Genomic DNA, 17,263 nt, shown 5'->3' on the forward strand with positions numbered 1-17,263 from the left:
TTGCCAACTACTATTTAATAAAAACAAGCCATTTTTCCACATTTAAAAAACAAGTTGTTTTTACTGAAGCCATGATGGCTAGATGAATTATTAAAAAATAAGCTATAAAAAAAGAGTCATGTTGAAAACAACTGGAGAAAACACATGGCAATGGAATTTCATTCCTACTAGCTCAGCATGGACATGTAAATGCTCAGGTAGTTGTCAGGGAGGAGTGCGTCATTTTTTTCTAATGCTGCAAAATGAAATGACTAACTAACTTTATACCAGTTCAATTTGCCAGTGAATCTTTATTTATTAGTTCCTTCTGACCTCTATTACTAATTTCATTACAGATGCCTCGCTTGGAAAAGATCTGCATCAGCATCTTGGACGGAGCTTTAAGAGTGGAAGTGCAGATTATGAGCTTCAGCAAATGATCCGACAGAACCTCTATCTCAGGGTCGTGCCATGTAAGTTAAGGAAGTCTGTTATCCTACAGCTGAAGTATATCCTCAAGGCTTTCTTTAATGAAGTAAGAGCAAAAACTGCAGTGGTGGTGATAAGCAAGAGTGACAGTGACAACAATTGTCCTTCTGCAAACTATTACTATGCTGATAAAATAGGAACATTCACTAAAGAAAACATTGACAAAGAATTCATTACAATACCCTCAAACTGTGATCATAGCTGGAAATAATATGAAAAGAAATGTCCTCAACAAAACATAGACTCGATGTCTTTGTATAAATAAAAGTAGTGCCCAAAGAACATAGCATATATACGCAGACAGATTCAATCTTTAATTTTAATTTGTTTCATTACTATTTCTTTTACTGACTATCCCCATCCAGATTTGTTCTTCAGACTCCCATGCCAGGGCATTTGTGGACCTTATCTTATTTCTATGATATGACATCCATCATCAGAAACTCAGAAATGCGCAGACTGTAGCAAGTGGCCTAATGAGGGACATAGCTGGTTTACAGCCACTTCTGCCATATTTCCCAGTAATTTTGCATCCACTCTAGTGTGTACGGTGACACACACTGCCATATTTTTTCTACAGGCTGAAATTCCATACCTCTTAACCTGGAAACATCAAAAATCTGGACAAGGCCCATGAAAAATAGGTACAAATCTGTACACTGATTAACATAATATTTGCATACATGATTATGCAACCCTGTCCACTCCAATGGAATTGTGGGGTACCAACTTTCAAACGAAAACTGAAGAACAGACAACCAAAATATGACACCAGAGTCCCCCTGCAGCCATTCCAATGTCCCATTACCTGGCTATCTCGTCCCATTTACCATAAACACTAATGTGTGCATACTTATTTACTTCTACAATGATTTGTATTTTATTTTTATATTTTATAGCACAATGCACAAGATTAATAGACATCTGCAAATTAAACAAAGAAATACTGTCTCACAATGAAAATAGACTTGCCATTAAAACTTCTCTGCCCTTGAAACTCACATTTATTGACACAGCATTGAAACCCACACCACATCCAAAGAAAGTGCATCTGGCCAGTGGTGGATAAAGATTACCTTTGGGCTGTTTTAGTGCAACATATAAGTTCAGCCCATATGCTCTCCATATGTTCCCAGTCTCTTAATACTTTTTACACTTAAGCAGTTTTGCAACTGCCTTATTCTCTCAGATAATCTCTTTCTCAGCACAAATGACTCCATCTGTGAAAGGTGCAAATATTTAATGGAGAATCCCTTTTAGCATTGACAGTGAACAGCATACACTTCCACTATCACCCAAACAACAGCATTCAAAAATGTTATCTGCTAAAACACATCTGTAAATAAGAGTTACCAAGGTATGTCCCTCAGGTTTAGAAAACAGGTGTAGTGCTGACTACACAAAGGGGCCCTACCATAGACTCCTAGAATCACAAGTCTATCAGTCTAACTAGCCTAATTTGCAAGACCATGGATTGTATTACAGACACAATATTAAAAATGTCATACAATTAGACCTCCCTCAGTTTAATTTTGCCAAGGGTAGATGATGGCTAATTAATTTGGTAAATTATTTTGAGAAGGTTACAGAGGCCCCGAACAGTGACCCTCAGTCCACACACCATATATGAATCTGGTCAAGACCTTTTATTCCATACCCCATTCTGGTACTGTAAACAAGCTACAGGTAGAACCTTATATGGTAAAATTGATTTCAAACTGTCCAAAGGATAGAACTTAACCAAACTGAGGAGGCAGGTGCTACTTGAGAAAGTACAAAAGTAACTAGTGGAGTATCTCAGGACTCAGTAATGGGATTCTTTCTTTTTGCTATATACTTTTTTAACATTCAAAGAGAAACCCTAACTAATAGCTAGCCAGATTCACTGATGACTACAAGCTGGGTATCATTGTCCATTCCCCCATTCATACAAAGCCCTTTCAGCAAGAACTAGTCATTAAAAACAATAGTGTACAGAAAAAGGTCATGAAATAAATGCAAAAATGTGTAGCATTGTCTTCTTTGGGAAGTACCTGTTTACATTTTACAGCAGAGCTAGTACTCAGCTCCACACATATACGATAGTGAGGGATCTTGTCAGCTGGTCACCTTTGACCTCCAAGCTGCAGTTATAGTTAATCATTCTGTCTAGCAAAAGTGATTTCCAGGTATCTCATATTGGTCAAAAGATGTTATTGTCCATCTGTACTGTTCCCTAATTAGACCAGCTATTGAGTACAGTGCCCCTTAAAGCAGGTAAATGGCCAAACATGTCATGCAGCTAGAAAGGCTCTAAAGATTCCTGATGAAAAAGGTTATTGACCTTAAACTCTTAGCTATAAAGACAGACATGACTTCCTATCCCTGTGCTTTCTCTTATACACTTCTGTATGGAGATCCATGCCTTACATTCCAGGCCATCAAGGACCCCACCCTAAAAACGTTCTCATACTTTTACAGAATGAAAGGTTATACAAACACCCAAACAAAGGATATGAACCTCCACCAACATATAAATAAAACATGATGGTGGGATAGATTTTATTACTCAGTGGTTGCCCCATCTTCAAAACAAATTGCTCCAGCATATTAAACAAAGTGACATCCTTGCTGCCTTCAAGACTCACCTTGATGATTGGATGGGTAGTCACTTGTTCATCCTTGGCCTGACATGTTTTTTTTTCCTAATGGAAATGGAGTGTGCATCTTGAAGAGTAGTTATTGGAAAAATGCCCATGGTCTTCAGAGTTACTTGCCTTGTAGTTCTTATGATCCTTTGATCCTAGAAAACTGTACATTTCCATACTGACTACATTCTGACTTTGTCACCTTAACTTCTTTTCTATAAGAAGACCGAGTACCTGTATATAGTGTCTCATCATTGATCATTTTATCATCCCACCTTCCGGATCTCCACCTTTGCAGCCCCATGCTCCAAAACTGGTTTATCCTGTCAATGTAACACAATTATTTGTTGTCCTCCACTTGTTGTTTGTGTCATTGGTACATGACCTGTATTTATCTTTACACTGACATTCTGCTGCTGCGTACATTCTATGCCTCTCCATTCAGCTTTTCACAGCATCTCATCATGTACTGCCAGGCCTAAATATATAATTTGTTTATCAACTTCATTGCAGTTGTCAGCATTTAAATCAGTTCGATGTGTAAACACACTTGGATTTACATCCTTACCTTACCATTTAGCCATAATGGATGTTCTAACGGCTTACCTGTTTTGAGCTGCATTACGCACTTGCATACACAGATGTAAAAAGTACCATTAGCACAGGTGTACATGAGCTTTTGAAGTTTATACCACAGACCCATAGACTTTTTAACAACCTGCACCACTTATACTCCTAACCACCATGCTTCCACATACACAACATACTCCCAGCCGCAACACACACATCTTGTCTCACACACACTTTTCGGTAGGACTCAAGTTAGATTCTTTCTTTCACATTAGGATACACTTATTTGGAAACTTCCCTGAAGAAAATTTAGAAAAGTGCTGTATGCTCTCCAGTGCCAAGCTGTCTAGCTCTCTGAGCTATTCAACTGGTCTGACCTCATTCAAAATAGTAAAAAGGAATCCATTAGTTTAATAAATATTCTGGATCACATTTTTGTCCACTGGCTCGGTCCCCAAGCATAGACCTACACACACACACACACACACACACACACACACACACACACACACACACACACACACACACACACACACACACACACACACACACTCACCAGTTCCTACCTGAAATAAGCAGCTCCACCACAAAATGAAGGCCAAAGTAGATCCAGGCCAAAACTTAAAGCAGTCCATTCTTTCCCATGAAGCAGCAGAAGAGAAGGTGTTCTGTTCTTCCTGCTCGCAGCAGATCCATCCATGCAGAAAGAAGCAGCAGTTGTTTTCTTCCCGCTCATACACATTCAAACAACACTGGAAATGCGCATGCGAGTTGAGCTCAATTCCAACAGGCTGACGGAGCTGACTTCATCGCACGTGATGACGTCAGCTCAAACCGAGGAAAAAATAAAATTTTAAAGAAGAAGCTGGGAAAATCACAAATGAAGGGGTGCCACTTGGGAATTGTGGCCCCCCATTATTTGACCCCAAAACTCAGAGAAAACTGAGTAATTCGGTTTGGTTGGGAGGTATGGGCTGAACTGGAGATGTCTCCGTATCCCACAATGACATACTTTTGTTTGAATCCTGTTGGGTGTTATGTAGTTTTCAGTTGGTAACAGTTCCTAACATGTGGCTCTGTGCTGGTAGCAGTTCCTAACATGCAGTTCTCAGCTGGTAGCAGCTCTTAACATTTAGTCTTTGCTGGTAGCAGTTCCTATCATTCAGTTTTTATTTGGTGGTGGTTCCTAAATAACATATTCTACTTCCTAACACACAAAAAATGTATAATTAGCATGCTAAGGATTTCTGCTCACGTGGTTTATAAGTTAACCCCATGTGGAACTGAACCCAGGTCACTAGAGTGGTGCATGATGTGCCCCTCACTACTCCCTTTCTCTGCATACATGTACACTATACTGAAGGGCTGTATTTATCCTATGAAACAGCAAAATACATTCACATGTATTAAATGACTTACACATTGGTTTCTCTGTGACCAAAACTATTACATACACAACTACCCCGTTTGTGAAAATGACACATTTTGTGATATAGATCAAAAACAGACTATACCAAGTTATGTTCCCTTTTTGCATTCTGTTTTCTCTAACAGTGGAGAGGTTGTATATGATTACAAAATAAATTGCTCAAGGGATATAGAGAAAATACACTATGATAAACATTTGTGTGTGCATATAAAATTAAAGAAAATGAATGGTTTGTCTGTAAACTCGGCTTTAATAGTTAGCCTGTTGATTTTAGTGTGCCAATGTTTCATTGTCAATGGCTTACTGCAGCTTAGTTAAATGCATCATGTAGTAAGTTGCTTTTTTTATTTTACTAAGTTACATTTTCTAGTTATAGTGTGTATTTGGCAACCATTTTGTGCAGGCATCACTGTGTCACATACCCTGGACTGGCAGGGTGAAGAAGTAAGGGTAGTATATTTAAATAGCTCTCCCAAAGAGTAGCTGATTTGTGCTCCAAGTTTCCAGAGGAGTTAAGAGTAGCTATGGTGTGTAATCAGGTTCTTACCTTTGCATGGAGGAAATATGTATACTTTGGGAGAGCATCAGCATTTCTCTTTTTAAGTTTTTTGATAGTGACATTCAGTACAAACAACTGCAGGAGTCTTGGCCTATAGATTAGTATAGGATTGGTTAGTTGGTAATGATTTACAATAACTGGAAGGAGGCAAATAAAATGCTAGCGCTTTATTATTTATTTTTATTTAACATTTGTTTACTGGTGAAATCCAGCTGGGCTAGTTGCCCATTTTCACGGTAGGCCCAGGAGAAAAGCTCCACATTTCACATACATACAAGTACACATTATAACAGCACAAAATTATACAGATCATGATAAAGAAACTATACAATGGAATACTCTACAATAATGTTTGTCAAGTAACATACTATAATTTTCATTAAAAAGTGATGTACATTAGAATAGAAGGTGGGAAGAGAGAGTTGGAGGGTGGGCTGAGGTGAGGAAAAGACAAGTAGGTTCAGCCAGGTGAGGAGCAAGAGCATAACCAGTTGTCATTTAAATGGATCTTTAGCAGGTTTTTGAACTGTGCTGGGTCGTTGGTGTTTAGAATATTCTGAGGGAAAGAGTTCCATGCTTTAGAGATGTGATTCAAGTAAAGAGAGTCTCTGAAGCTGTTGGTAGATTTTGTAACTTTTAACAGTAGTTTGTTGGAGGACCTTAGGGTCCTGTTGTTGAGGTGGATTTGTATTAGGTTGCGTATGGCTAGACATTTGTCAGGTTGGTATATTATAGAGTGGGTTAGGGTTAGATGGTTTAAGGATAAGATGTTAGGTAGTTCTAGCCATTTGAGTTGTTTTACAGCAAGGCAGTGATGGGTTCTATGGGGTAGGTAGGCGGCAAATCTGGCTGTCTTGTGGGAGTATGTTTCAAGTTTGCTTAAGTCGGCTTTCCTTAGGTTTGTGAGTACAGAGGGAGGCATAGAATAGGGTGAATAGTAGGTGGGACCTGGTGATTGCATATCTGGAAGAGTTGTTTAGATACTCCTTCATCCTGTAAACCGAACTTAATTTAACGTAAGCCTTTTTAATAGCAAGTCATATGTGCTTGTCAAATTTTAAATTATTATCAACAGTGACAGCTAGTAGCTTAGTTTCACAGATTGGTTCAATTAGTGTGTGTGGTTAGTTGGGGTAATTTTAAAGTCTGTGTTGAGGTTGTTTGTGATTGTTGCTGTGTATTGTCATTGGGTTGCTTTTGTTGAGGTTTAGGATGAGCTGATATATATGTAGGAAAGATTCGATAGCTGTGAAGGCTCTTTGGGTAACGTCTAGTAGCTGTGGTAAGGAGGGTGCAGAGCAGATGATAGTGGAGTCATCTGCATATTGTATGATGGCAGCAAGGCTAGTTGCAGTGGGGAGGTTATTGGTGAGGACTGAGAAGGACAGTGGACCAAGTATTGACCCTTGTGGAACACCTACTGTTACAGGAAGCAGAAAAGAGAGATCATTTTGCCATTTGATGGCTTGTTGGTGATCTGGAAGGCAATTTTGGAACCATGTGAGGGTATTTTTAGATATGCCAAGGGATGCCAGCTTTTGTAGGAGCTGCTGGTGGGACACTGTGTCAAATGCCTTTGACATATCTAGAAACATATTAGCTGTGAGTGGATGCATTTTCTAAAGCCCCTTGTGGGAGTGAAAATACGTAAGAAAATTTCGGTAAATAAAAAAAACGTATATTTGGTTAGATATTCAAAGCAATATTGAAATTATATTACATAATATATAAATAAAAATAAATGAACTAGAAAAGTAAGTTATTGAATAACAAAACAAAATGAAAGAAAAAATACAAAAATTTTTTTAACTCATAAAGTTAAAATAACTTTTGAAGACAAGTTTTTTTTGTATCATTCAATAAGCCCCAAATACTTATGGATGATTTAGAAATCACTTTCACAAGATTAACCATAACAACATTAACATATACAAAGAATGCAGCCTTATATTAAGGTAGGAACATATGTTTCACAAAAAATACCCATTCTAAAGGTACAAAGCAAGGATGATTATTCACTTTATTAATGGGCTAAATTTTTTGATATAGGGTTTGAAATAACAGAAAAAATTAAACTCAAAAAATTCTCAACTTTTCAAAAGATGATTTCCCACTACATCAACAGGATCTTACCTCTAGAGGATCTCTTTATTTGATAAAATGATGAATTTTAAAAAGTATTTTCTGGTTTAATTATCAATGAATAAAAAAACTAAATAAAAAAAATAATATATCACAATAAAATCATATAAATATATTCTATTCTATGGGTCATATACAATTCATTCAACATATAACTTATTTTTATATAATAATAAGATAATATATATTAATATTATATATATATAATATAATTTTTCTTAATATAATTAAAAAAATTTTAATACCTGAATAATATGTTTTTTACTATGGAGGAGAGACTTACAATTATTAAATGATAATATTCCCCAAGATTTTATAATACAATCAATAATACTTTCACCTACAAAAAAAAAAATAATTATCAAGATACAAAAATACTAAAAAATCTCTTATTTATAACTTAATTAGGAATGGATTATTGCAAAGAAAACAAATAATAAATATATGGTATATATATTTCTTTCTTTTATTTTATTTATATATTATCTTATCTATTATATTATTAAAGTTTTTACTTTATTATCAGATCAGTCATAAAAATAAAATATTTATCGCATTTGGGAGCTAATTATGCACTTCATAGAAAATCTCCTAACACATAAAAATATGATTGTAAATAACTCCATGTTGTCTTACAAAGTTGTTTGTACTTCACCCATTACACTTAAACATATGGTTTTGTTACCCATTAAATCATTAATTATTATTATTAATCTTATTATTCATTTGCACCCCAAGACAGGGAATAGGGAATGGAATTTTATTGTATAATGTAATGTACAGGCTAGTATGCTTATGTCATCTGACTCTGGAGGCTCATTTATATAGATAATGATCTAAAAGTACATAATAAGTTAAAAATCTGATAAAGGTAAACTTTAAAGATAATCTCATATGTTTTATGACTGTATGAAGTTGAAAGAACAACTAGAAAAACATCATATTATATTTTAGTTTAATTAATTGATCTGATTGATGATATTTCTCTTATATGTTAAAACAATAAACCTGTTTTGAAAAAAAAAAAAAAAGAAATTTATTCTACCCTGGTGGGTGTTTGTATCAGTTGGGTGAAACCATGTAAGTTTATGTAGTTTGAGGGGTTTTCAGAAGAATAGGTTTGCCAATCAATATTGAAATCTCCAACTATAATACTTTATTGGCTAAATGTGTTTTCTATAGTAGATGGGTTATTGCTGGGTGGGATGTATACTGCTAGTAGGATTATATGTTTATTGTTCTAGTATGATTTTGTTGTTGGTTTCCCATCCAATCATCAAGGTTGCGCTTGAAGATGGTCAGCGAGGTACTCTGTTTAACGTGTATGGGAAGTCTAATCCAGAGACAGGGCAGCCTGTGGGAGACAAACATGTCTTTAATTCAGGTTTTGTTGATGTTGCATATTCGATTCAGGCCTTTTGAGTGAGTAATGCCCAAGCAGTTAGACTTACGGATATGGAGCATCTCTAGTAGGGGAGGGTGCAAGATTGCCTTGTAGGTGAGACACAGATCACCTCTGAGCAATCTGTACAATACTAAGTAGAGTGATAATTATTTGAACCTGTCCACATTGGACAGGTGTTGGAGGGCATGTATTCTCTTTGTGAGGTATTTCTGTGGCCTTTCCAGTTGGTGCAGATGTTTGGAGAGGTACGTACCAAATGGGATGTTATACTCAATTATTGGTCTAATGATTGAGGAGTATAGAGAGGTAATAATCTCCTTTTTTCTTGATGCAATCCCTTTAATTATGAGATGAACCAAGTAAAAGGCTTTTCTGACCACTGTCATCACTTGATGGTTGAATGTGAGATTGTTGTCAACCTGAGTACCCAGGTCTCTCACCACAGGTTGTGTGCTTAGGGATAATCAGTAGGGGCCATGTTTTTGCCAAATGGTGTGATGATACATTTTTTTGCATTTAACTTGAGGCCATGACTTTTGGCATCAGTCTTTAGGTGCTGTGAGATCCTCTTGCAGTATGTTAACATCATTTGGGGCATCAATAACAGCACCCAAATTACAGTCATCCGCAAACTTGGTTAGCCACAGGCCTTTTGTCTTTGCCTTGACTACTGAGAAGCAGATGCCAAACAGTAGGGGTCCCAGGACAGATCTCTGGGGAACTCCACTAGTGACAGGTCTGCTATCAGAGGTGGAGGTGCCTATTCTGACCTTGAGGGTCCTGTAGGTGAGGCAGTTAGCAACCCACCTAATGAGATTGGGATCTATGCCAAGTTGAGTTAGCTTTTTGATGATGCCTGAGTGGGAGATTGTTTCAAAGGCCTTGGCCAAGTCAAAGTAATCTGTATATACTGACTTTCCCTCATCCAGGGCCTTAGTGACAGTCTCAAAGAAGTTAACCAGGATAACAGGCAAGATCTGCCCTTGACAAATCAGAACTGGGTGGGGTCAAGTGCTTGGAGATTACCTATGTCCTTGTTTATGAGATCCATAATAATATGCTCCATGGCTTTACAGATCAGACTTGTCAAGCTAATGAGGTGATAGTTTCCAGGGTCAGTAGTGGCACCACCTTTGTGCAAAGGGATGACAATGGCAGTTCTCCATTCTGCTGGAATGATGGCTGTACTTAGGCTGTAGTTGAATAGGGTGCTCAGTGGTTGCTTCTTTCTGGAGATGGTGTAGAATACAGCCTGGGATACTATCAGGTCCCAGGGAACCTGTGTTGTTCACCGTGGATAGGTCCTTTAACACCTGATCTATGGAGATGTGAGGTGCAGGACAAGTATCAGGGATGTCAAAAGGGCCTTTGGTGGGGACAGGGGGTTGAAGTTTGCTCTGAACCTATCTGCTAGCAGGTTGGCTAAGTCAACAGGGTCAGTGTAAGTGATACTGTTAAATACTAATTAGGAACAAACCTGGGCTTTACCATGGAAGTTTCTGATGTAGCTGAAGCAGGCTTTGTGGTTTCTCTTTGTTTTGGAGCCTAGTTTTGATTTATAATTGGCTTTGGAGTTTTTCACTGGTGATCTAATTTGCTTGATGAGGCTAAGGAGGGAGTTTTTCCAATTTGGAATTTGTTCCTTTTTACCCTTGGACAACAGTTTCTTCCTTTTGTTGTAAAGCCTGTTGAAAAAGGATATCCACCAGACAAGTTTGTGTTTCCTTGTGGAGCAGGATTTAGTTCTGTTGAGTATGGCTGAGTCCATGCAGTTGTGCAGATGCTTGTGTACTGAATTGGTGTACTGTTCAGCATAGTTGTCTGCATTCTTTGAGGGGGGGTGGTGGTGTGAAGCTACTGATACCCTCCCTTAGGAGGTTGTAGTCAGCTTTTGAGAATTTTTTTAGCTTGATTATGGCTTGTGGGGGTTGGGTGGGATAGAAACTTCAAATGAGACAGACCAATGATCTGATCTCATTAGTGAAGAACATACAATGGGAGTGGTGCAGCGGTCGCCCATGTTGGTGGGAACCAACTCCAGAATGTTATCTCCCCTTGTGGGGGATGAAACAAGCTGGTCTAGTGCGTTAGAACTGATGAAGTTTAAGAATCATTGGGTGAGTACATTAGTGCAGGAATAGTTCACCCAGTGTATAGTGGAGTATTTGATTTCACCAAGGATCAGGATGTTAGGGGGTACCATGATAGCGTCAAGTAGATCCAAGTAGGAGGAGTGGGTGTACTGAGTCATGGAGGGGGTCTATAGCTGGCAATAATGTGCATGGGTGTCTTGCCAACTGTCCGTTGCACCTGGAGTAGTTTCAGTGCATCATACTGGCAAACCAGTCTGGAGGTGTGCCTGTCCTTAATGAAGATAGAGACTCCACCACCCTTAGTCTTCCCAATCTCATTTTGGGGTTGGAATGTGTGGAATGAGGTATAGCCTGGCAAGGTAGGGGTGCTCTCTTTAGCTCTGAACCAAGTTTCTGTGACTGCATAGACATCAGCATCTTCCAGTGCAAGGAGAGCCTCCATTGAGTGCATTTTCAGGTTAAGGCTCCTAGCTTTAACCAGCATGACCTTCAATTTGCTTTTTGACTTATCTTTTATGTTGGAAGATTTGCCTTTGGGATATTGCCTAAAAAGGCACAATGGGGGAGGCAAGAGCCTTGGCCAGGATCTGAAATCTCAGTGGTGATGGGTAGAGGCCATCTCTAGCAAAACATTGAGGTCTGTCAGCCATGACACCCAGGTAGATAGATACTGGATGCCCTTGGAATGACACCAGAAACTAAGCCAATTGCTGAAGTCAATAATTTTTGTTGGAATTGTGGTATCATTTTTGGTGAAGGTATGATGCTGCTTAGGGCTAGGGTCATACCTGCCTGGGACACATACTCTGAGAGCTCAATCATGTCTCTCTTCATATAGTCCAGGGAGGGTAGCATGGAATTTATGTATTTTGTTTAACAGTCTTCTGAGATTTATGTTAATAAGATAGATGTCGGATCTACTTTTGGGTGTATCATTGAATGGCAGGGTGTTAGGTTTTATTGTTGTTTTGGGTTTATTTGTGCAATGGGTAGGTTTTGTTGGATGGAATTTGGGCCTAGTTTGGGGTGTGTGTCTCCACATACTTGAAGGTTTGATTTTTTGTGAGATGTAGAGCAAAAATATTTAGGGGAAAGAAAAGGTAAATCTCAAAATCTATCTTTAATTGGAGATTATGGAGAATGGATAAGCAAACTGTATAATGAGACTGTCAGTTGTTATTGTTTGTGTCTGTGTTTTGCATTCTATCCTATGTTTCAATGATATTATTTATGGGTTCTTGTTTTTTTTTTCTTTTAGATACAACAAGACAACCGAAAGAAGGTGAGATCCCAGGACTTGACTACAATTTTATCTCCGTGTCGGAGTTCCAGTCTTTACGAGAAAGTGGTTATTTTTTGGAAACTGGAACTTACAAAGGTATGTTAATTCATACATTTGCTTTATTTATATTATTTCCCAAATTGTGTGCCTCTGTGGAGATGGCCCTGATATTAGGTACTTGCTGTTGGAGGTATCTCAGTGTTTATACAGTACTTTTACAGTTTCAAAGATCTGCTTCTCATGACTCTTGCTAAGGATATTGATACACAGTAGTGTTGTGCTATGTAAGATAGATACATGCTTCTCATGACCTCTGATTAAAGATATAGATACACAGCCAGTGTTGAAATTGTAACGGTTTAACTCCATCCCACCTTCCTTTCTGCAGTTTTTAATTTGTTTTTATTTATTTATTTGCAGTTTGTTTACAAGGAAAGTCCACCGGTCCATTCAGAGTCCATTTTCAGTGGAGGCCCGTGGAGAAATGCTCTTCATTATATGAATATAAGTAGAATTATATACATAGGTAAAATACGACTAAGAAGCAATTAGTTTACAATATAAGAAACACAGTCAGTAATCCAGTGGTTAAGTAGCAGTGACATTAGAGTATTTTTGAGGTAATTAGAGAAAATCTCCTCAGTACATAAATAAAAGTAAAATTTTATGCATACATAAATACAACTAAGAAACAGTTGGTTTACAATATGAAAACACAATCAGTAGTCCAGGTAGAAGTGACATTACAACATTTTTCAGGTAAATAGAGCAGACAGGAAATTAGCTAAACATGACATAAAAGTAGAAGAATATCACATTTTTGTTTGTTCACATTGTACCAGCACCAATTAATGTTGTCAGATTTCAGACTGCTTGAGTACCATCATCATTATTATTGTTATTAATAGTATTATCATTATTATATAACTTGGAGTGTAGCATGACGCACTTTTACTAAAGGACAGAGTATGTGTGAAGCTTTAAGGAAGTTCTCCTTCCTGCCAAATGTTGTGAAGGACTGGAACAGTTGTGGTGACAGAGGAATACAAGTAAATCATCTCAGTATTTTGAAGGCAATTTAACAGAAATTATTCTAGAATCAACTCCACAAATGTTTACAGGCATGGAAATCTCATTAACATATCATCTTGGGCACTCAAGGATAAGTCGAATAAAAAAATCTGATTAACATATGATCTTGTGAATTCAAGGATAAGTCGAATAAACCAACAGTATCTTAAGAGCATCACAGATTTATGACCAGTTTCTCAAGCAATGGTCAAGTGCAGGCCACAATAATTTGCATCTTTCTGATGAATATCATGCACAATGGAGACCAATGGTGTGTTGTATTCCATTTCTGTATGAACATCCTGGGTGCTTACAGGTTGGGGTTAAAACTGGTAATTGATGTAGCGAAAATACTGGTAACTGATCTAGGGAAACTATTATTTGCCTTTAATACATCATCTTACATGCGCACATGTGCATCCTCATTAAATCCTGTTTTACCACAACCAAAGCTAAAAAAACATCACTGGAGGAAAGCTTTGTGAAGCAAGATGCCAGTAATGTCTGCCTGCACTGAAGGGTTATACAGTAAATGTCAATATAATGTCCAAAGGCATAATAAAACATTCATTCCCCTTTTATCCTGAGGAATAAGCCTAATAAAGGAATATTGCTGTGTCTCTTAGGGATGGACTTAAATGCCATTGAAACTTGAGATGAGGGGGCTCACCACTGCTAATATGGGCAGTGATGTCAGTAAGACAAAGAAGAGAAATAAACTATTTTTGGATTATACTTCTGTTTCTTCCATGAATCTCACCTTGAACTTTATGGACAGTGTATACTAGATCCCTTAGATAGAGTTAACTGATGTAATCATTAGAAGTGCTTTTTAAATGTTGATATTAAAAGGTGACAATATTTATAAAAAACAATAAAACAGTGCAGACCACGAACTGCAGAACTCCACTTTAATAAAAGTTTAGCGCTTTTGTCTGAACTGTTTCCAACTTCTTCAGAACACCAACATCTTCTTCTTTCGGCTGTTCCCGATAGGGGTCGCCACAGCAGATCATCTGTTTCCATTTCTTCCTGTCCTCTGCATCATGCTCTTTCACACCAACCGCCTGCATGTCCTCTCTCACCACATCCATAAACCTTATCTTAGGCCTTCCTTTTTTCCTCTTACCTGGCAGCTCCATCCTTAGCATCCTTTTCCCAATATACCCAGCATCCCTCCTCAGCACATGTCCAAACCAATGCAATCTCGCCTCTCTTGCTTTGTCTCCAAACTGTCCAACCTGAGCTGACCCTCTAATATACTGATTCCTAATCCTGTCCATCCTAGTCACACCCAGTGCAAATCTTAACATCTTTAACTCTGCCACATCCAGCTCTGACTCCTGCCTTTTTGTCAATGCTACCATCTCCAGCCCATATAACATAGCTGGTCTCACTACCCTCTTGTAGACGTTTCCTTTCACTCTTACTGGTACCCGTCTGTCACAAATCACTCCTGACACTCTTGTCCACCCATTCCACCCTGCCTGTACTCTCTTCTTCACCTCTCTTCCACACTCACCATTACTCTGAACTGTTGATCCCAAGTACTTAAACTCATCCACCTTTACCAACTCTACTCCCTGCATCCTCACCATTCCTCTACCCTCCCTCTCATTTACACACATATATTCTGTTTTAGCCTTGCTGACCTTCATTCCTCTCCTCTCTAAAGCATATTTCCACCTCTCCAGGGTCTCCTCAACCTGGTCCCTACTCTCACTACATATCACAATGTCATCTGCAAACATCATAGTCCACGGGGCCTCCTGTCTAATCTCATCTGTCAACCTGTCCATCACCACTGCAAATAACAAAAGGCTCAGAGCTGATCCTTGATGTAATCCCACCTCCACCTTAAACATATCTGTCACTCCCACCGCAGTCCTCACCAATGTCACACTACCCTTGTACATATCCTGTACAACTCTTACATACTTCTCTGCCACTCCCGACGTCCTCATACAATACCACAACTCCTCTCTAGGCACCCTGTCATATGCTTTCTCTAAGTCCACAAAGGCACAATGCAATTCCTTCTGACCTTCTCTGTATTTCTCCAACATCACTCTTGGAGCAAATATTGCATCTGTAGTGCTCTTTCCTGGCATGAAACCATACTGTTGCTCACTAATCATCACCTCCCTTCTTAACCTAGCTTCCACTACTCTTTCCTATAACTTCAAGCTGTGACTGATCAATTTTATCACTCTGTAGTTACTGCAGCTCTGCACATCACCCTTATTCTTAAAGATAGGTACCAAAACACTTTTTCTCCACTCCTCATGCATCCTCTGACTTTCCAAAATTTCATTAAACAATCTGGTTAAAAATTCCACTGCCATTTCTCCTAAGCACCTCCATGCTTCCACTGGTATGTCATCTGGGCCAACAGCCTTTCCATTCTTCATCCTCTTCATAGCTGTCCTGACTTCCTCCTTACTAATCTGCTTCACTTCCTGATTCACTATCCCCACATCATCCAACCTTCTCTCTCTCTCATCCTCTTCATTCATCAGCCCTTCAAAGTACTCTTTACATCTACTCAACACACTCTCCTCACTTGTGAGTACGTTTCCCTCACTGTCCTTTATCACCCTTACCTGCTGCACATCTTTCTCAGCTCTGTCCCTCTGTCTAGCCAATCGGTACAGGTCCTTTTCTCCCTCTTTAGTGTCCAATCTCTCATACAACTCTCTATATGCCTTATCCTTAGCCTTCGCCACCTCTCTCTTTGCCATGCACCTCATCTCCTTACACTCATGTCTACTTTCTTCATCTCTTTGACAATCCCACTTCTTCTTCACCAGCCTCTTCCTCTGTATACTCTCCTGTACTTCCTCATTCCACCACCATGTCTCCTTGTCCTCCTTCCTCTGTCCAGATGTTACACCAAACACCTTTCTAGCAGTCTCCCTTACTAGCTCTGCTGTAGGTACCCAGCTATTCGGTAACTCTTCATTGCCTCCCAGTGCCTGTCTTAACTCTTCCCTGAACTCCATCTCGCAATCACCCTTTTTTAACTTCCACCATTTAATCTTTGGCACTGCTTTCACACTCCTCTTCTTAGAGTAATGACTCTACCTTTAGTGAACAATGTGCAGTTTTGAATGATATGTTGCCCAGTAGAGGGTATCCAGCTATAGTCTTGAATAATATTTTTTGGGAGGTCATCAGGAAAAGACAGGAAGGCATTTTTAAGCCAGTACTTGGGACAAACGGTGATTTAGTAGCCATGAATGGGAAGAGAGACACTGTGAATTTTCAAAGAGCCCTAATATTGCCATATAAAGTACATTTTGACAGCATTAGGGACATAATACAACATAACTGGGACATGTTTAGGGTGGACAGTGAGTATGTGGAGAAAATGGGGAAGGACCCTGTAGTGGTGTATAAAAAAGATCTATGCTTCAAAAACATACTTAAAAGACAAAAGAAAAAAAAAGTTATCCTGGCCGCATGTCCAAATGCAGACATTGTAATCAATGTAGGTATGTAAAGGAAAGTGAAGACATTTGTATACCCAGATGGGGAAGTTTTAAATTTTGTCAGAAGTTGAACTGCCAGAGCAATAATGTCATGTATCTTGCTGAATGTCAACAATGTTTGCCATT

The 17,263-nt window shown here is 38.5% G+C and overlaps 1 protein-coding gene across 4 annotated transcripts in view; it reads left to right on the top strand.

Moving 5' to 3' along the window:
- The window catches only part of LOC122809006 (membrane-associated guanylate kinase, WW and PDZ domain-containing protein 3-like), a 1,354,602-nt gene that overhangs the window by 120,637 nt on the left and 1,216,702 nt on the right, over window positions 1–17,263 (top strand). For all 4 annotated transcript variants that reach the window (XM_044080191.1, XM_044080192.1, XM_044080193.1 and 1 more), the window contains exons 3-4: window positions 336–452; window positions 12,552–12,671. In XM_044080191.1, coding sequence (XP_043936126.1) covers window positions 336–452; window positions 12,552–12,671 — 237 coding nt within the window. The remainder of the gene's footprint in view (window positions 1–335; window positions 453–12,551; window positions 12,672–17,263) is intronic.

Source organism: Protopterus annectens, chromosome 8.part0 (genome assembly GCF_019279795.1).
Source record: "Protopterus annectens isolate FY-2018-M chromosome 8.part0, PAN1.0, whole genome shotgun sequence".
In the NCBI taxonomy this organism is placed as follows: domain Eukaryota; kingdom Metazoa; phylum Chordata; order Ceratodontiformes; family Protopteridae; genus Protopterus; species Protopterus annectens.